This window comes from Gorilla gorilla, chromosome 16 (genome assembly GCF_029281585.2).
Source record: "Gorilla gorilla gorilla isolate KB3781 chromosome 16, NHGRI_mGorGor1-v2.1_pri, whole genome shotgun sequence".
Classification (NCBI taxonomy): Eukaryota; Metazoa; Chordata; class Mammalia; order Primates; family Hominidae; genus Gorilla; species Gorilla gorilla.
In genome coordinates, this window is record NC_073240.2 from 63471688 (window position 1) to 63492913 (window position 21226).

The following is a 21226-nucleotide window of genomic DNA, read 5'->3' on the forward strand; positions in this document are numbered from 1 at the left end:
AGGAGATTTTAATGGCATCATTCTTGAATCCTCATAAACATGAAGTTTATGTTTACTTGGACACACACACACACACACACACACACACACACACAAAGAGAGAGAGAGAATTTCCTTTGTACTCAGAGGTGTTTTATTTTTTGTGTCTTATCCAAAACCACAAGCGTGGCAGGGAAGTCTTTTTTGTGACCCTTCTTTTTCAATAGCAGGGACATGGGTGCTTGCCCTCTGGGGAGCGACTGTTACCACTGTCTGCAGTATCACCTCACTGCAGCTCAGAAAGCATCAGACATCTCTGCTCATCTGCCTCCATCCCTGTCCCTCAAAGGGTGGGGTGCAGAGGCCAGCTTCTGGGGTGGTTCAGGCCAGGATGAGCTGCTTATGTGCTGGTGGGCCAGTGCCCTTTACTCCTCCTCCTAAGTCTCTAATTTTGCAAGTAATATATAAATATATCCTAATTAAATTGTTACGGTTCTAGCCCAGGTTCTCTGAAAGATGCCCTTTTCCAAATCCTGTGTCAAGTTCACTGTTTAGGAATTGTACAGAATTTCATTGGCCTTCACTTATTAAAATGTTTTTTGAATTATTAATTTATATGTATAATGAAATATTTACTTAGAAGAAATCACAAGAAATTACAAACTTATATGAACTAACACCACAAATATCACCAAGTCTAGAAAAATAACATAATGTTTTTATTAACTACCTGACACTTCTAAATACCTTTTTTTCCTGCATTTTTGACTTCATCTGTTTTGACCATCTCTTCATTTGGCAATGATTTTATAATATTTTATAGACAGAACAAAAAGATCCTCTGGCATTCAGGTTTCTTGCTTCATGGGTGGCAATTTTGCATGCCATTTTATCTAGAACTTCCAAATTTTATAAGCATAAGATGTGTTAGTTAAACTAAGATGTGATCATGTATGTTGTGAGACATGAAACTTCAACCTTCATCCATAGATGTGTTTGTTTCTCCTTCACTCTCCACATGCCTGTGGCACTGGGCTATGGGACTCATTCATATCCTGCAATGCAATAAGACATTCAATGTATAGACATTCGTGTCATGATAGAGGGTGAATTCGTATGATGGGTGGTAGGAATATTCCTGGAAGCCATTTCTTTTTTTTTTTTTTTTTTTTTTTTTTGAGACGGAGTCTGGCTCTGTCTCCCAGGCTGGAGTGCAGTGGCGCAATCTCAGCTCACTGCAAGCTCCGCCTCCCAGGTTCACGCCATTCTCCTGCCTCAGCCTCCCGAGTAGCTGGGACTACAGGCGCCCGCCACCACGCCCGGCTAATTTTTTGTATTTTTAGTAGAGACAGGGTTTCACCATGTTAGCCAGGATGGTCTCGATCTCCTGACCTCGTGATCCGCCCGCCTCGGCCTCCCAAAGTGCTGGGATTACAGGCGTGAGCCACCGCGCCCGGCCCCTGGAAGCCATTTCTACACTGAGATGGCTGGTCATAAGTTCCCTAGAATCAAAATGAACTGCACATCAATATATCCTGCTAAACCCAAGTTAATTGTGTCCCCATTCTAATTTCCCTTTCCATATCCCCAAACTGCCCTTGCATTGGCCTTTACTTTTTATATTAGGGCAGGTAATTATTTGTAGGCAGGTACCTATTTAGGAACTTGGTAAATATGAGATTCAGCTGCTGTTTTACTGGGCTTAATTATCTTGACGTAGTCATTTATGTTCCCCAAAAGTATTAATATTATTGTTTTCTCCAAAGTGCCAAGGAAGGTTAAGGAGAAAGTCACAATTATTCCTTTAAACATCGCATGCAACCTTGTATTTTTTAAAAGCTTTACCTGCCTCTCCCTGCTTTAGCAGATTATTTTCATTGTGTGTGAATGTCAGCCCTGCTTCCTAATGTTTGTTTCTATTCAGATGTGCAAAGGAAGCAGGTTCAGGTTCAGGGTGACAGTCCTACAGAGCCTTTGTTAGCAGGGACAGGCCAGACTTGAATGTTTTCAATTGTTTAGCTCTTTAGGTAAAGACCAGGGCAGTAAGGTGATCCTGCAACCTCCTCCAGTTATGGGTAACTGACATTGGATTTCTTACTCTATTTTTCTGATTCTTGAGATCATATCTCAGAGCTTTTCTTGGTTTCTTAATGTACTGCATGTTCCCATAGTTAACAAAGATTTATTTTACACTGGCTATATAATAGTGGTCTTGTTGAAAATTTTGACAAAGGCCTTGTCAGCAGCTATAGCTGTAGTATCACATTCTTTTTCTAACTGTATTTTTTTGGACAAAATTAATAAGAGGAACAGGATTTCTTTAAACAGTTCTAACAAAGCCCTTTAGAACAATCATGATTCTATGTGACCAAATCCTGGCCCCCATCTGAAAAGATGAATTCATATCAAGTGAGGGAATACTATGACCTACTTTGGAAAGTTATTTTTAAAAATCTTTTTAATAATTTGTGACATTCAAGCTGTGTTTTCACTGAGCATTGAGATAGATGTCCAGGAATGGTAACTTTGCCATAGTGGGAGCAATTCCTAAAAGTTGTGTGGTAGACAAGTGCCAGTCAGATCCCAAAGGGATCTTCTGCTTTCAGCACCATGGGCTTTAATTATACCTTGGATAGCCAGGAAACATCACAGACCTGAGAAAGACTGGAATAACCTGCTCCTTTAAGACCACTTAGTTTTTGTCCATTTTAAAATCAGCTTACTTGATAGATTCATGGGTTTCTGGCTTAGCTGGATTGTATCTAGTCTTTGTTCTGTGGAAAATTGTGCAGGCTGAATATTATTTCCAATGTATCTTCTCATAAAATATCTCACTGTAAAGACGCTGTGGGTGCCCTTTACATTTAGAATCAAATGCGCTCTTTATCATCTGATGAATTAATAAAGACTTCTGACCGTATTTCCTTGAAGGGAAAAGCCTTGACATGTTTGTTCCAAATAAAAATGGCTCATATGTTTGGGAAGGCATTTCCAAGTCAAATAAACTACTTTCAGTATTAAAAGCAAAGAGGTAAATTAATTGTAACCATGGTTCTTCTTCAGGTCAGACAGATGGGTGACAAATCTGGTAGGCTCAATCAAAGGATTCTTCTTTCTGCAGGCAGAATGCCTAGTCATTGAGTTGAAGCATAAACTAGCTCCTCGCATTTTCAGTCAGACCATCTTATAGCTAGTGTATTTATATAGGCTCTCTTTCTGCTTTCTGTAATAATTTAATTCCTACCCAGAAGGCTGCAGAACACTGAGAATAACTCATGTTCAGAGCATTTCTTGGCTCTTGAGCTATAGGTATTGGTGCCAGCTATGTGTCTGTGCACATCAAATGTTGCCCTCTGGAGGTAGAGATATGGCTAAATTTCTGATGACGACTTGGATCTTTGTGCAAAGTAGAAATCCAAAAGATACATTTTCAAGTTGCAGTGGGGCATGATGACTTGGAGGCCATGAATTATAACCTTCTTATGGCACATGATGTTGTGGCATCTGGATATGTTTTCAACTTCTCCTGATCTACCATATCAGCCACTCATTCAAGAGACGTGGTCAAGACTTCGTGTTAGATAAGTGCATGAATGGGAATCAGTGGTTAAAATAATGACCCTTCCCTCAAATTAACTATTTTAGATTTAAACCTATGCTACTTAATGGATGTAAGAGACTGAGTTATTAGGATACAAGTCTCCTTTTTTAATTACTTCTAAGGATAAGTTGACATTTAAAAAAAAAGTAAAAAAACTTCTAAAGTACTGAAGGAAAAAGATCAAATGGAATTTTAATAACGTTTATTTTCAGGCTGTGAAAGGTGATTAGAGAAAAATAAATGAATAGTCTTTGATTCCCTTTTCTTAGGATGTTTTAATGAGTTTGGCCAAAGCTGTTGCCAATGCAGCTGCCATGTTGGTACTAAAGGCAAAGAATGTTGCCCAAGTGGCCGAAGACACTGTCCTACAGAACAGGGTAATTGCTGCTGCCACCCAGTGTGCCCTCTCCACCTCCCAGCTTGTGGCATGTGCCAAGGTAAGCCAGCTGGCACCCCAGCCCTTTCTACCCAGTATCACCTGCTGTTACCTGCCTCCAGGCATTTGGTGTGTAGCAGGGGCGGAATTTGTTCAAATAGTCCGAGATTTAGAGCTTGCTTCAAGTGTCTTAAGTGATGATAGGATTTTAGCATAAGCGGTCGAATTCTGCTTTTATCATTTGTTCTTTGCCCAAGTCCTCAGGCCGTTGGTACTTTTCACTAGTTCATTTCTATATGCAAATTGCTGTGTCTGCCCTTTGGACTTCTCAGTGCATCTTTACACCTGCACAAAAATAGTTCTTGCAGTGTGTGGTACAGCATTACAAATGGGTTCAGAAATAATCCACAGAGTTTATGGGAACCCTTTCTAGGCTGCACAGGGTCCGAGTGGGGATTTTAATTGTTGCCAGGGTATACACACTCTGTGTGTCATACATCACCTCATTACATCTCCCCAGTAATCCTGCAAATTAAGCACCATTATCTCTAGTTTACTGATGAGGAATCTGAGGCCCTTAGATGTCAGTAGGTTAAGGCCACAGAAGTAGTAAGTGGCAGAACTAGAGTTACAACTCAAGTCCATCTGCCTCCAAATACGCTTTCCCCTCTACTTCATGTGTCCTCTTGGTGATGATGCAGCAGAAGATGGGAAATGTCCGTTTCTGGAATTGATGGCCTGTCATGTTGTGTAGATCTGTGATCTGGCTCAGCTTGGCATCAATAGCCTGTGGTAAGATTTGCAGCATCGTCTCCCTCAAGCTTTCCTTGTCCACACTGCTAGAATTTACATGGAACTGACAGAACCCCCCTGTTCTTTAAAGGACTATGAGGCAGAGTTTCAGGTGTTTCTGGGAATAGAAATAGAATTCTTTTAGGTAGTCTTTGTATCCCAACTCAAAAGACTCAATTCAAAGGATCCTAAAAGGAAGGAGGTATAATTGGGAAATCTCAGAAATTTCTCTCTATGGAAGTAGGGCAGTAGTATGGACTGTCACATGTGACTAATGAAGTTATAAATTAATGGGACATGTCAAATCACAAGGATGAAGTAGAATAGCAGAGCGTGTGAGACTGAAGCAATGGTTTCATTGAATGAAATGGTCAGGTAAGTAAGAAACCGAGCAGTGGTCCTGTAAGTAAGAAACTGAGGCCCGGAGCAGGAAGGGCTTTGATGGGACTGCGGGGGCACATGGAGAGGGACCAGGATTCAACCACAGTGCCCAAAACCTGTTCCTGTCTCACTTCAGGTTGTGAGCCCCACTATTAGCTCCCCTGTGTGCCAGGAGCAGCTGATTGAAGCAGGGAAGCTGGTGGACCGCTCGGTGGAGAACTGTGTCCGTGCCTGCCAGGCGGCCACTACCGATAGTGAGCTCCTGAAGCAGGTCAGCGCAGCAGCCAGCGTGGTCAGCCAGGCCCTCCATGATCTCCTGCAGCATGTGCGGCAGTTTGCCAGCCGAGGCGAGCCCATCGGCCGCTACGACCAGGCTACTGACACCATCATGTGTGTCACCGAGAGCATCTTCAGCTCCATGGGTGACGCTGGTAAGGCACTGTGCTGTGGGTGGGTGGATGGGTGAGTTTTGATGTTCCTGATGGTGGTGCTCACCCATAGGGAAGGTGAAGGCTGCCTGGATGACTGGCAAGGGCAAGTTCTCTTCAGTCTCAAAGACTTCCCCACTGAAGCTCAGAAAAAGATACAAGACTCTTCCATAGTCATGCTTACAGATTTCAACAGAGTTCACTGGGTTTTTGTTATAATGGTTAGATTTTGTTACTTTGTTAGATTTACAGCGAATCCCCTTTGTTCTGCGAATGCACGTGTTGGGTATGGTATGGCAAAGTTGGAACAGCCACAGAAGGAGACAAGATCAAGGCTTGGAATTTAAGAAGTTTATTATACTTGCATGTCCCCTGGAGGGCCTGGTGAGGCCTGGAGGGCTCACCACATGCCACACAGGGTCATGGGAGAGCACCGGGGTGGTCAGGAGGGAGAAGACAGAGGCAAGGGGAGGGCCTAGACCGTGGCCTTTATTGGAGCTTCCTTGGGAAATGCAGGGCAGAATAAACAATTTAGGATTGGCTAGTTTAAATAATTTTGGCAGGCTCTAAATTATGGAGGTGGTGGCTAGTTACCTGGTACCTGGCCCTGGGGTGATCCACGCAGAGGAGCAGTGTCTCCTGGGTGTCTGGGCTAGATAGAGGAGGAATAGCTCTGGATTGGTTAGTTTGCATATCAAAGACACGTTCCCTGCTGAGCCTGTGCAGTCTCTAAATTGGCCAGCCCTAAGAGGACAGTTTGTCTCCAGCAAAAGGGTGTTTTCAGATTCCAAAGCATCATACCTAATATACAGTCAGTTTAAAAACATACGCAATACACCTTTTTATAATCTATTGAAAAGTAAGTCTCCCCAAACCCAGCTTACCACTGTGCCATCAAAATTCCCGAAATTCATAACCTTTTCATTTTATATATCTTAAAGACTTTTTTTTTCTTTTTTCTTTTTTTTTTTTTTTTTTGAGATGGAGTCTCACCCTGTTGCCCAGGCTGGGGTGCAGTGGCACAATCTTGGCTCACTGCAACCTCCACCTCCCAGGTTTGAGAGATACTCCTGCCTCAGCCTCCCAGGTAGCTGGGATTATAGGCGCCTGCCATGATGCCCGGCTAATTTTTGTATTTTTAGTAGAGACGGGGCTTCACCATGTTGGCCAGGCTGGTCTCGAACTCCTGACCTCAGGTGATCTGCCCGCCTCAGCCTCCCAAAGTGCTGGGATTACAGGGGTGAGCCACCATGCCCAACCTGGACTTTTTTCATGTCCACCTGTATGTTAATCTTTTTAGTGGCAGCATAGTATTCTATTTTTTGTAGGTATCATAATTTAACCAATAATCTTTTAATGGACATTTAGTTTTTTTGTTGGTTAGTTCATTTTGCTTTTACAAAAATACTACAATAAGCATTCTTGTAAAAATGTTTACTTTTCCTACGTAGGGTAAATTCTTATTAATGGAGTTGCTGGGCCAGTAGGTAGATTTTTATTTTAAATGTATTTAAGAAATTTTTCTCCAGAAAGGACCCACAATTTGCAACCCAGAACTAGTAATCGGTAAGAGATCTATTTTTGTGCTTCCTTGCCAGCATAGAACAATACCTTATAACGAGTTTTGGTGTTTTTAGAAAATTGTCTTGTGTTCTTCTGTATCCTTAAATAATTTAACATGATAGGAATGCTTCACACATTTGAATTTGTTGTTGTTTGTTTGTTTTTGATAATCCTTTTATTTTGAAATACTTTTAAATTTGCAAAAAAGTTGCAGAGGAAATATGGAGAGTTCCCATATACCTTTCCCAGTTTCTCCATTTTTGACATCTTCCCTAAAGGATAGCACATTTGTCAAAAACCAGGAAATTAGCATTGGTATTTTAGTGAACCACTAACTAAACTACAGACATTATTCAGATTTCATCAGTTTTTCTGCTGATGTCTTTTTTTTTTTTTTTTTTTTGATGGAGTCTTGCTCTGTTGCCCAGGCTGGAGAGCAGTGACACAATCTCAGCTCACTGCAAGCTCCGCCTCCTAGGTTCATGCCATTCTTCTGCCTTAGCCTCCTGAGTAGCTGGCACTACAGGCGCCCACCACCACGCCCGGCTAATTTTTTTGTATTTTTAGTAGAGATGGGGTTTCACCCTGTTAGCCAGGATGGTCTCGATCTCCTGACCTTGTGATCCGCCCACCTCGGCCTCCCAAAGTGCTGGGATTACAGGCGTGAGCCACCGCGCCTGTCCCTGCTGATGTCCTTTTACCGTCTCGGGATCCAGTCCAGGATACCACAGTGAATTCAGCACATTTTTATTTTAGTAAAAGCTTTCTTCTTCCCCCTTTTTGTTATAGTGCTTCAGCATTCTTCTCAGATGACCTTTGCTAGAGGAAGATTTCTTGCTAGAGGAAGATTTGAATCGTTCTATTTTTTAATGTTGGTTGTTATACTCCTCCTACTTCCAGAAGGAAATTAAAATAGATTTCAGTAAAATCACAGGGACAATAAGACCAAAGAATAATGTAAGATCAAAATCAGTGCTGGGCAAAAAAGGATGAGCAGAGAGAAAATTGGCAGAGAAAACTCCAGGCCAAGGCAAGTCATAGCATTTGAGCATGAAGCTAATAAGCGAAGGCCAAATGGCACACATTGAATGGATTGTGTGATATCCCTCATCTGGTGCTAGGTAACCTACACATTAATACAGAATTTAAAAGTAATTTTGTTCTGTGCCAATTCTTCAAAAAGTTTATTATAGAGGCTTTTGTGTAAGTGGTTTTCAAAGTGAAGAAAGCAATGTTTTCTAAATAAGTATTTACTAATGCTAAATCCATGTAATTTTGTTCCCTGCCCTCTCTTTATAGTGTTTCTCTTTGGCTGCTTCTGTTCTGATTATGCCTCATAGTGAAAGGTTGAACCCGGATGTGTCTGGGGAGCCGCATCCTGGCAGCCGCAGGGAATATTTTCATTTTGGGTTCTAATTTGGATGCATGGCTTAGGACTAGAGCATGGAGGTTCAGTTTTTTTGCTCCCGCTTACCAGAGGAGTAGAGACAAGACTGTAGCGGCTCCTGAGGTTTTACTGACCTTTGAAAAGCAGACAAACAGACCTCATCCTCTATTCTGTCTTCTAGGTGAAATGGTGCGCCAGGCGCGGGTTCTGGCCCAAGCCACATCAGACCTCGTCAATGCCATGAGGTCAGATGCAGAAGCCGAAATCGACATGGAGAATTCGAAGAAGCTCCTGGCAGCAGCAAAACTCTTAGCTGACTCCACTGCTCGCATGGTGGAAGCTGCAAAGGTATTCTACTGGATTTGTTTGTATGAAAAGTGAACACTATTAAGTGTTAGGATTTGGAAGGTACTTTCCAGATGGGGGATGGTCATCCGAGTGTGCATTTTTGTTTGCTTAAAACCTATATGGCTTGTAACGTCTAACCCTGTTCTTGTGGCAAAGGAGGTAATGGAACATCTGAATGAAATGCTTCAGGGAAGTGGTACTGACTCAGCCATAGCAGCAAAGTGCCCTCTTTAGGGAGGCCTCTTTTTCCATTTGGTCATCACTGTTGGGTTCATTGAACTTGGTGACTAATTTAAACCTGAGATTTTTCAACAGCAAATTCACCTAAACCTATTTTCTTCCTTAATGCCTTAATGTTACTTTTGCCCTCCATTTGACTTCTCAACTATTATCAAGATTTTGCACAGTAGACTGTTTCCTACTTTACAGTTCTTTAAATCCCAGTTGCAGTTTTAAATATTATAAAATGATGAGGAGTTAAGAGTTACCTTTATGCTTTTTGACAGCTGTGCTATAGCATAATGCTTACAAAACCTAGTGATTCTGAACCAGCGGTCTGATACACAGTCCCCTGTGGAACATATTAAAATGCACATGCCTCAGTTTCATCCCCAAAGATCCTGATTCACAAGGTCACTGGTAGGACTCAGTGTGTGTGTGTGTGTGTGTGTGCATGCGCGCGTGCGTGTGTTTAAGTTCTTCAGGATATTCTGATGTGCATCTCTAGGTGAGAACTGTTTTAAATGAATAAGGCTATATTTTTCTGGGTTTTTTATTGTGTACCTAGCACACATTTCTTATAGAATTAATAGAAAATGCAGATAAATGTGAAAAAAGAAAATAAAAATCACCTTCAAATTCCTGCCCTCAAAATAATATTTTAAATGTATTTCTATGCATATAAGATTCATTAAGGCCAGGCACGGTGGCTCACACCTGTAATCCCAGCACTTTTGGGAGGCCAAGACAGGTGGATCACCTGAGGTCAGGAGTTCGAGACCAACCTGGCCAACATGGTGAAACTCTGTCTCTAATAAAAACACAAAAAATTAACTGGGCATGGTGGTGTTCGCCTGTAATTCCACCTACTCGGGAGGCTGAGGCAGGAGAAAATCGTTTGAACCCAGGAGGCAGAGGTTGCAGTGAGCCAAGATCACGCCACTGCACTCCATCCTGGGTGACAAGAGCAAACCTGCGTCTCAAAAAAAAAAAAAAATAGATTCATTAAGTGTCTCCACATCTTACCTCATCTCCCTGGCTTTGGGAATTGGTATCTCAACCTAATATGTGTGTTACTTCACTTAAAATGTATTGTGGGCTGGGCATGGTGGCACACGCCTGTAATCCCAGCACTTTGAGAGGCCGAGGTGGGCGGATTACCTGAGGTCAGGAGTTCAAGACCAGCCTGACCGACATGGCAAAACCCGGTCTCTACTAAAAATACAAAAATTAGCCAGGCTTGGTGGCACATGCCTGTAATCCCAGCTACTAGGGAGGCTGAGGCAGGAGAATTGCTTGAACCTGGGAGCCAGAGGTTGCAGTGAGCCGAGATCGTGCCATTGCATTCCATCCCGGGAGACATTGCAAGACTCCGTCTCAAAAACAAAATGTATTGTGACACATAGTGAGCCATGTAGAGGACCTCTCCTGACTGAACTGTCCATCATGTTACTTGAGGGACTGAGAGTTCTTAGAGACACCTCGTGGGTAGGGGTGAAAGAGAGACCCAGGGAGGGACAGTGTCTGAGCTTCCTTCGCTTGTCTCCTAATCCCTGTTTCAGCCAATAAGCTCTGCTATTAACCCCCTTCTTTAAGCCATATAATATATATATGCTGTGTGTGTGTATGTGTGTGTGTGTATGTATGTGTTGGGTTTTATGTACTAGTTGAATTTTTTTTAAAAGGTTTTACTAGTTTACCCCACCTCTCTCAGTCTATACATAGATATTTGAGGCAATCTTAAGTTCATAAAAAATTACTTGGTAGGTTGGAAAGAACTGTAGGGTAAATCTAGTCCGTTCCTTATTTTACAAATGAAAAAAATTAAAACTCAAAAAAGATGAATGCTAATGCCACATAAGCAGTATTGAGCCAGGCCAATGTGCACGTTTTTTTTTTTCTTTTTTCTTTTTTTTTTTTTTTCTTTTTTTTCTTTTTTTTTTGAGACAGAGTCTCACTCTGTCACCCAGGCTGGGGTGCAGTGGCACAGTCTTGGCTCACTGCAAGCTCGGCCTCCTGGGTTCACGCCATTCTCCTGCCTCAGCCTCCTGAGTAGCTGGGACTACAGGTGCCTGCCACCACACCCGGCTAATTTTTTGTATTTTTAGTAGAGACAGGGTTTCCCCGTGTTAGCCAGGATGGTCTCCATCTCCTGACTTTGTGATCCGCCCACCTCGGCCTCCCAAAGTGCTGGGATTACAGGTGTGAGCCACAACGCCCAGCCACGTTTTGTTTCTTGATGTGACTGTTTATCAGGCCAATTCACTGCATTTACCAAGTTACCAGAAACTCGTTTCTTCTAAGTATTCATGTGATTTTGGTTATTTATATTAAATGAGACAACGTTAAGTGTTTCGGTAAATTCTTTTAACTTTTAGTTAAAAGTTTTCATTTTGTCTTTGTAGCAATATTTTAGTTTGCTGAATTTTGTTGAAAGCTAAAGAACACGCAATGGTTAGACTTCCAAGGATTATATTTAATGTGCAGAAAAAATATATTTCATGATTAGTAACTAAGATTTCAGGCCAAAATTAGTACCCCATACCTGATACATATTCATCATAAAAAAAGACATTGCTGAGCAAGGACCCAAAGCATCCACATCAGTGTGAAGTGCAGAAGTGCTGGTTTCCAGCTGCTCAAAATACATAAAATTAGGCTGATGTGCACTTGAGACATATGTAAAGGAGCAGCTTAGAAAATACCTGATGAACAGAAAAAAACAAAATGACTTTCATAAACTTGCAAAAGAATCCAAAAGTAGCCCAATCCTTTTACATGTGAAATGCAGAAATAAAAATTTTTCATTGCTAGATTATGAGAGTGGTTAAAGTTTGAAAGAATAGGAGATTCTAATCAAGAGGGTTGCCAAAAGAATTCTACCACAGCTGTGAAAACTATTCCACCCTGTATGCATTGCTATAACTTTTATAAATAGCTCAAAGAAATAGGTTCTTATAAATTGGTAAGTTTAGCAAACTGGCCACTTGGAAATCTAGACGTTTAGAAAATTGATTTTTGATAAATCGGTGTGCTGTTCTCCCTGCCTTGAGAGCAAATATTATTGCCTGAAAGCGTTCATAGGAAGAAATTCATTGATCTATAGACATCAAGCACATGTTACAAAGCATTCAGGCCCTGGTGAGGGAAATCTTGATTGCTACTGTTATTGTTGTGGGAGAGGAAGGCTGGATGTGCTGTGAGCATGTTGAATTATTATAGAGTTAAAATTATATCCTTTCTCTACATTACCATTAGCCTTCCCCTGCTTCAGAATCCCACCCATCTAAATAAAATCCACTTAGATTTCTAAGACATGTTCAACTAAAAGCAACAAAGTAAAAGGGGCTGTGGGGCTGGACAAAGAAAGCGTGACTGGCATATTGCCTTCCTCTTTTTCTGTCAGGTTGACGGCATTATATTTCTCTCATTAATTCAGTACATTTGGATACCATCTCGACTTTATACTAGACCTTCCAACTCTGTCTCTCTAGGAATGTAATTTCTGGGCATGGTCTTTCTTTAACAAAATTTCCTTGGAGTGTTTTTGAATGGCATTCCTGAGCCCTCCCTCCATCCTTCCCCCTCTTCCCTCTGTCCCCACCTGAGTTGATACTGGACTCTTAACCCTTCACATTTACTTGTGCCACAGCGTATTTCAGGAGTAACATGAAGACATGTGTCATTACTGTGTCATGCCAATGAAAAGAAGATTCTCCCTGGGAGAGATGGGGAGAGGGGAGATTTAATCTTCCCATCTTTTAAACCATGGGTTTCTGTCCACAGGTTAATTTGTATGGACAACCAAGGCAATGTTCTCAAGTGTTTAATTATTACTTTGGATTTCTAACTGCTTAGCTATGCAATTTTGAAACATCCCCTGGTAGGTATTTTTTGTTGCATGAGGAAACATCTTCATCATAAAGATATTGTTTGTGGCATTTGACTATCCTTGCAAATGCTTTCTATTACTAAGAAAAAATAATACTGAAGGCATGAATTCAGTGATGTCCCCCGCTGGACCACTTGAAATCTTTATTTTTGCCTTTGCAGGGGGCTGCAGCCAACCCAGAGAATGAGGACCAGCAGCAAAGGCTGAGAGAAGCTGCAGAAGGCCTCCGGGTAGCAACCAACGCAGCTGCCCAGAATGCTATTAAGAAAAAAATTGTCAACCGACTGGAGGTAAGGAAAGAGGCTGGCTTTCTGGGATGCCCATCTTAAATTGCAAAGAGTTATTTGAAAAGATAGTTGAATTAACAAGGTGTTGACAATATAAAGAAAACCAAGTCAAGGTTCACATCATTGTTTGAAGGTTTGAGTACTATAAAAGCATTGACTCAATTGGAAAAAACTGCTTCCGTAAGCTCGAATCCTTTCTAGCATTCAGGAATAGAATTTAGACTCTTTTCAGGAGGAACCAGATTTTTTTTTTCCGTCATTAAAGGATATACACATTCAAGAAGGACCTTTTGCTGAAAATATTTATATTTTGTTGGAGTCAGTGACTTTGTCAGGGCTTCCCATAGGAAATATGGACTTCAAAGACTGGAGGTGGAGATTAGGCTTGGGTGGATAGGTATAGAAGGGAGTAAAATATATTTGTTATTTTTTGAAATAATTATTCTGAAAAAGAAAGTTGAAATAGTAATAGGCAAAAACTATGTTTTTTTTAAAAAAAAGTTTGTCCGACAAATGCACACAGGAGACCCTTACACTGAAATTTGAGAGTTTGGAAGATGAGACCTTTGCCTGTGTACTGAGAAGTCCCTCCATATGCAGTCTGCTATATTCTGGAAGAAAAGTAACATTGTTGTTCTTGGACAAAGACAAGAGGGTAAACACAATTAAGTGCCCTGGTTGGAAAGTCTCTGCATTTTGGAACTAAGGCTTTTGAGTGCTGAGAGAGGAGAGTCATGGGCACCAGCATTTGTGCTTGACACAGAACCGTCTACGCTGCTCGTGGGAGATTTTTTTTTCCAAACATTTAGACTTGGTGCAGCTTGTCAGTGTCATTATGATCTTGGAATCATCCTTTTTGTTTTTGAGAAAAACAAATGAACTTCAAAGCTTCAGCTTTCAAGCATGCCTGTCTTTGTCACTTGTCTCAGAGGACGTCAACACAAGGAAGATAGCGTGTTGTAAGATTAGGGTCATCACTGGTTTTAAAAGGCAAAGCCTGCTCTTTGGAGTTCTTTTAGAGCAACAAACCTATCCTGACTCTATGGTGGAAGTGACCTGTAGAACATGCATGTGTGTTGCATATGCAGACCCTGACTCATCTATCACTCCTCTGCAGGTTGCAGCCAAGCAGGCCGCAGCGGCAGCCACACAGACCATCGCCGCCTCCCAGAATGCAGCTGTTTCCAACAAGAACCCTGCGGCCCAGCAGCAGCTGGTCCAGAGTTGCAAGGTGAGGTTCCAGTGCACAGAGAGCCAGGTCAGCTGCAGATGACCCTGATAACATTAGAACACCAAGTCCCCTGGTAGTTCAGTAAAGACAGATTATCCAAGCTCCTAATCCAATTTGCGCCAGTTCCCATGTTCCAGGTGTCTACACGTCTGGTTTTTGTCCATTAAGTGGATGGCCTGTGTTTGGAAAGTGTGATTTTCTTCCAGCATTGTCTACTTTTGTCCACAATTTTCTTTTCAAGAGACTGAGCCAAAGAGGATCAATGACGAGGCCATTTTAGGGCTCTGAAATGGGAAGGAAGTGTTGAGTTTCCAGAGTGCCTTTCTTTGAGAGGCAGGACTTCAAATTCAGCCTTGCTCCCTGGAGCAGGGTTCATTTCCTGCTTTCTAATAATTGCACCTCAAGGATTTATTTCATCCCGTCTAGCCTCTGTGACTTTGTGCTTTGGTGCTTTTTGTTGTTGCCCTTTTGTCTCTATTCTTCTGACACCTGGGCCTTGATGCTAAGTTGAGGCCAGTTTACTACAAAAAGGTACAGTAAACACTCTTGTTGGTTTCTCTAAGAGCCCAGGGAGTTGACTCCCCCAGGGCTCCTCTTAATGGTGGCAGACACAAAGTCCAATTGCAAAGCCACTGCCCACATGTGGGTGGCACATCTGGCTGGCATGTCCTGGAAGTATTTGCAGCTAGCTGTGGTGGCTGGCTGGGAGGCATACCTGTCTCTGCTGGGGTTATGAGAGCCAACTGCACCCTCTCTGCTTCTTCAAATCTCTGCCAAATGATTCACATTTGTGAGGGGTGCCACTGCTCCCACTTCAGAAATGGCCTTTGCTTCTGATGGAGCCCTCTATTCCTGAATCTGGATTCTCTGAGGCCAGCCCTGCTGCTGTTGTGGACTGAATGCACTCCAGGAAGAAAAGCCATAGCGACATAGTAGGGTCCTGGGCTGGTGTCCTTCGGTCCTGTGTGGATAGAGAAGGGGTCTTGCTGAGAGTGAGGCCTCTGCTGTGGAGGAGTTTGCTTCCTATTGGGTCCTCAGCTCAGCTGCTAGCAGGGGTGAAAACTTTCTTCTCAGGGAGCATGTGCTGCTCACATGCAGGGACATGCCACAGGATGAGTGAGACCTCTCGCCCCTCTTCTGCAGAGAGACTGAAGATACTAGGTCTTGAGTGTCACTACCAGGAAATGAAAGGATTGAGATGGAGAGGGGAGAGTGGAGCAAATGACTAGAACTAGCAGAACTGGCAGTCCTAAAGGGGGCCTGGGAAAAATTCCATGGAAATATTTTTGTAACTTGTGCTGGAGCAGTCCTAGAAAAATATGTCACCAGGCCAGTATGCACTGGGCACCTTTATCCACAACGATGGCCACAGTGCTGTGGCCTCTCAGAGCCTCGTTAACCAGAGAAGGAGGTGTGGGCACAGAAAGGAAACAGGGACAGAACACAGAGAAAGTAAAAGGCTCATCTCCCAAGGCACTGTAGGAGCCCATTACTGTACAGCAGCCCTGCCTCACAGAATGCCGTGCCTCTCTCCTTTCCCCTGGCTTTGGGCTTTCCAGTTTGAGAATGAGAAGTCTTTCTTAGAGAAAGAGGGGCCATGGCAACACAGAGGCGCAGAATGTGTGCCTGCAAAGTAAGAAGCCAAAGCACTTACATGGACTGGTATCCAAGTATTTCCCTCACCTTCCGAACATGGGGCTGTACACTTCAGTTTACCACCTGTGAATCGTGTAGATCCTTTGATTCTAGGTTTGCAGTGCCAATGAGCCAGATGGTGTGAGTTGCAACTAAGGAAATTATTTTAGGCCTCATCATAGACAATCATCTTCGAAGGAATGTATTGAGACTTCCAGGACCACAGGGTAGAGTGTGTGTAGAGAAAATGCCCAGAAAATGGGATTCAGTGTTGGTAAGGACCCAGCTGGCTTAATGTGCAGTGTCTATCCAAGCTCTGGGGCTGGCGTCCCCTGGGAGTAGATGGCACATCCAAAAAGCGCACTTGGGTCATGTTCTAGCTTCTTTGGGTGATCCCACCATTCTAGCCATGCTGTTTTTATTTCCTTGCCTTCTGCAGGCAGTGGCTGATCACATCCCTCAGCTGGTCCAGGGAGTGAGGGGGAGCCAAGCTCAAGCTGAAGACCTGAGTGCCCAGCTGGCTCTCATCATCTCCAGCCAGAACTTCCTCCAGGTAACAGGGCCGTGGTCACCTTGGGCTCACTCAGAGCCCTCTTCTGGGCAGGGGCTGCCCTTTAAGGAGAGGAGTTAATGAATTCCACAGCCTCAGCTAAGTCTTTGCGGTAGGCAGGGCTTGAAGGCCTCTTCTTTACCTTTCCAGTTTCAGGAGAGGTGGGTTCAGCTTGGCAAAGCAAAATGCTGATATGCAGGGAAATTGCCCTGTGGAGATGGCATATGATCCGTTTTCCTCAGGATTATCGTATTTATTTCTCTTCAAAGAGAAGAAAACACGTAGTTGTGATGAACAGCCTAGGACTAGGCATTGCTTTAGGTTTTTGTTTCCAGAGATCCTAATGCCATTGTTCATGGACCGGGAAAAGAAATGTTAAGTGCATCTTCTCCAAAGATATGATCGTTCTTTGTGGCAATTGTACAGTTAGTATTGTCAGTCTCTGTGGGGTGAAGGGTAGATTCATTTTAAGGAAAATAAAATAAACGAAAATATTAATTTGTGGAAAAATTCCCTTTTACGTGCTTCTTATATTCAAATCTCTCTACTTTATCAGCACTTTTTCTCGACTTGTATCTCATAAGCAGTTGATATGATGAGGTGGGTCAATTCCTCATCCCTTTCTAGTTCAACTGATAGTTGTAGGACCCAGTGATACATCTATTTGGTTCATTTTTCAAGTTATATAACTCTAACATGTAGAAATAAAACATGAAAGGTTTGATATATCTCTTCATATTTTAACTACATACATATACAACACAGGTGTGTGTGTGTGTGTGTATGTGTGTATATTCTTTTAAATTGGTATTCGTTGTATATAGGCCCTTTGTGTTTTTCATCTAACATATTATGAGTGTTTATGATTTTGAATAATCTTCTGTTATATGACTATACTCTTCATTTAACTTTTCTCTCATTATTGGACGTACAGGTTTTTAATTTTTTGCCATCATGAATAACATGTGATAAAAATCTTTATGTGCTCAAGTCTTTTCTTGAATTCCTAGAGAGAGGATTGTAAACAGCTTATTTTTATCTTTAGGACTTTGCAAATTATGACTTGGACAAGGCATTTCTCTCTTCATTTGGGAGGGGACAGAGCCTGGAGCCATTTGTGGGTACTGTCTCCACCCTGACAAGATTGTAGGACATTAAGATAGAGCCGTGTAGATGTGTTCCTGGTTCCACTCTGTCCCTGCCCTTGTTTTCCCTTTTTCTTTTATTCTTTTAACTTTGCTATTATAGATACTCAGATCTTTACGAGAAAAAGGGAAGGTTGAAAATAAATAGAAATTGAATTGACAGATCAAAAAGTTTGTACATTTTAAACTTCATGTTATAACATTGCTCTTCCAGGAGGTTGAACAAATCTAAATTTACAACTTAGCAGTATATAGAGCATGCTTTTAAATATATCTTTTATGAGATTGGGGATTCAACTTTTAAGAAAACATGTATGTTTTTGCCAGTTTGCTCTGTAAAACTATTTTTGTTTGGTTTTGCATTTCTCTGATATTCACAATGTTAAACATTTTTCATAAGTTTCAGTTATTTTTTATTATGCAAAATTATCTGTGCTTTTTATATACTCATGGTAGCTTTTATAAATATTCATTAATTCTTTAAATATTACAAATATTAACTTTTTTCCTTAATATTTATGATCTGGCACTTGTTGGAACTTTTCTAAGTGTAGTTTTATAACATATATATTAAGTCTTAAAAGTATGTATACTCTTTGATCCAGAAATTCAACTTTTAAAAATTTATACAAAGAAAATTATAAATATGTACAGAGTTAGCTGCAGAGCTGTTTATCATAGCATTGTTTATTAAATTGGAAAAAATGGGAACGTGCCCAACAATGGAGAATTGAGAAATGGCAATAGTTGCATATACTGGAATATTATATAGCTCTTTAAAAGGTAGGATATGTGAGACAAGGAGATTGTGAAATAGAGTGAACGGTGTGATCTTATTTTTGAAAAATATGTACATGCACATAGATGTCCATTCACTGGCGACGTTATTTTGCTTTGTGAGGTGCGAGGTCATGTGAGCTGTTTTATTTATCTGTCTTCATTTTTCGAAGCAGTCTTTTGAGTGTACGTGAGACTCAGAATAAAGAGCTATTCTGAGAAATACAGTGAAACCTATTTAATAAGGAACTCTCTTTGAAATCGGTTTTAAACGAGAATTTCAAGCCACTATTCTAATTTTGCCTCCTCTACCCTCCATGACACCTCCTTTTTTTGTTTTTTTAAACATTCCTAGAAGGTACTGCCCTAGAGTATCTGGCTTGAGGTGGCAGTTTGGGAATAGGGGATGAGTTGTTTAATATTCCTTTTTTTTAGGACAAAATCAGTTCTTACTGCTGTGGAGACATCGCTGCTTAGGTCTCTCCTCTCTACCTCTTGCTGCCCAGGAGCCATCTTACGTTCTTTTCATCTCTCTATAGCCTGGAAGCAAGATGGTGTCCTCTGCCAAAGCCGCAGTGCCCACCGTGAGTGACCAGGCTGCAGCCATGCAGCTGAGCCAGTGTGCCAAGAACCTGGCCACCAGCTTGGCGGAGCTGCGTACCGCCTCGCAGAAGGCAAGTGGAGCGTGCCATAGGGGTTAACTTGTCAGGAAGGGAGCTGGGGTGGCATGGGTACCACCCAGGGCCTGAACACTGCTGAACCCATTTCTTGGCAAAGTTGTCCATTCTACTTGCATGACTATTAAAGATGCCCTTGTGGGTTGGCTTTTGTTGCATTAAGCCACTATCTCCCAGACTTAGTATTCACTTTTTGGTTTCAGATGCCTTTCGTTGAACTATTTTGAGTTGTGTACTTCCTCCTCCTCCTCCTCTTTCCATGTCCTGGAACAAGCAGTGGTCCATTTTTCACAAGCCTTAGGGGAGAATGGTAGTCATCAGTGTCTCAGTGCCAGCTAAATTGTAGTCCAGAATAAGTGATCATATATTCCAGGTATCATTTTGTGAACTTAATAACAAATTATATAGGCAGAAAATCTATTTTGAAGTGTCATCTTTATTATCTTTTTTGCCCTGGAATGTTTTCACATATTGCGTGGGAGCATTCACCTTAACAAGGTCTTCAAGAGAACAGAGTTGAGGACTAAATTTCTGTCTCTGGAGCATATTAATTACCAAAGGGCCTCATTTACTACTCTATTTGATGTGGTATTAGCATGAAGTTCTAGCATGAATTCACTTTTCTTCAGTGTAGCAATCCCTTTATAGAAACAAGCAGCCTCATAAATTGGTAAGAGAAGAAGGTAGAAGTTGACTCAATTCTTAATATGAGGAGCACGCTACACTGCCAAATAAAAATATCCAGAGCTTTAGACTATAGCCAATAAAAAAGTTATTTTGACCTGTGTTTCTCAAAGAGAGCTCGTGGTACTGTCTACACTGGAATCACCTGGGGTTGCTTATTAGAATGCACATCCCTGGGCCTTGCCTCTGAGAAACCAGATTAGAATTTCTGGTTGTAGAGCCTGAACATCTGCATTTTCACAAGCTTCTTTGCTGAGTCTGAGACACACACCAACATTGAACCACACTGCTCGACAGCAGTGACCCCTAAAGTGGGACTCAAGCAAGACTGTCCATTGGGTACAGGAAGACACTGTGAAAACTTTTTTTTTTTTTTGTGTGTGTGAAACAGAGTCTTGCCCTGTTGCACAGACTGGAGTACAGTGGTGCAATCATGGCTCACTGTAACCTCAATCTGCTGAACTTAAGCGGTCTCCCACCTCAGCCACTTGAGTAGCTGGACCACTGTCATGTGCCACCACATCCAATTAATTTTTTTTGTTTGTGTTTTTTTTTAGAGATGAGATTTCATCATCTTGCCCAGGCTGGTCTTGAACTCCTGAGCTCAAGTAATCCTCCCACTTGAGCCTCCCAAAGTGTTAGGATTACAGGCGTGAGCCACTGCACCTGGCAATATTTTTTAATATGCAGCATAAGGATTAAGAGTGCAGGCTCTAATCCCAGCACTTTGGGAGGCCAAGGTGGGTGGATTGCTTGAGTCCAGGAGTTCAAGACCAGCCTGACCAACATGGTGAAACCCCATCTCTAATAAAAATACAAAAATTAGCCAGGTTGGTGGTGCATGCCTGTAGTTCCAGCTACTCAGGAGGCTGAGGCATGAGAATCACTTGAACCCAGGAGACAAAGGTTGCGATGTGCCAAGACCATGCCACTGCACTCCAACCTGGGCAACAGAGTGAGACTCTGTCTCCCAAAAAAAATAGAAAAAAGAGTGCAGGCTCTGGAATCAGACTGTCATTGACTAATTTGGTGACCTAGACAAGTTAGTTAATCTCTCTGTGCCTCAGTTTCCTTCTTGAGTAATAGTGGCACATAGAAATCAATTAGTATTTATTTCTGCTGTTATTGCTATTATCTAAAAATGGAAAGAAATGAAAATATACCAGTATTTAGTATACTGATCAATAATTACACGTTTATATAATTATATGTGCATGTGTATATTGAGGGATGTTATCAAAGCATTTGGAGATCAGTGTTATACGTGACCAAGA

General features: G+C 41.8%; 1 protein-coding gene across 13 annotated transcripts in view; it reads left to right on the top strand.

Annotated features, from left to right (window-relative positions):
• The window catches only part of TLN2 (talin 2), a 452474-nt gene that overhangs the window by 313217 nt on the left and 118031 nt on the right, over positions 1-21226 (top strand). For 12 of the 13 annotated variants that reach the window (XM_063698575.1, XM_055364066.2, XM_055364059.2 and 9 more), the window contains 7 exons: positions 3850-4017; positions 5266-5560; positions 8689-8855; positions 13128-13256; positions 14371-14484; positions 16559-16672; positions 19131-19265. In XM_063698575.1, the coding sequence (XP_063554645.1) occupies positions 3850-4017; positions 5266-5560; positions 8689-8855; positions 13128-13256; positions 14371-14484; positions 16559-16672; positions 19131-19265 (1122 nt within the window). The remainder of the gene's footprint in view (positions 1-3849; positions 4018-5265; positions 5561-8688; positions 8856-13127; positions 13257-14370; positions 14485-16558; positions 16673-19130; positions 19266-21226) is intronic. The other variant, XM_063698580.1, reaches the window with a different exon arrangement.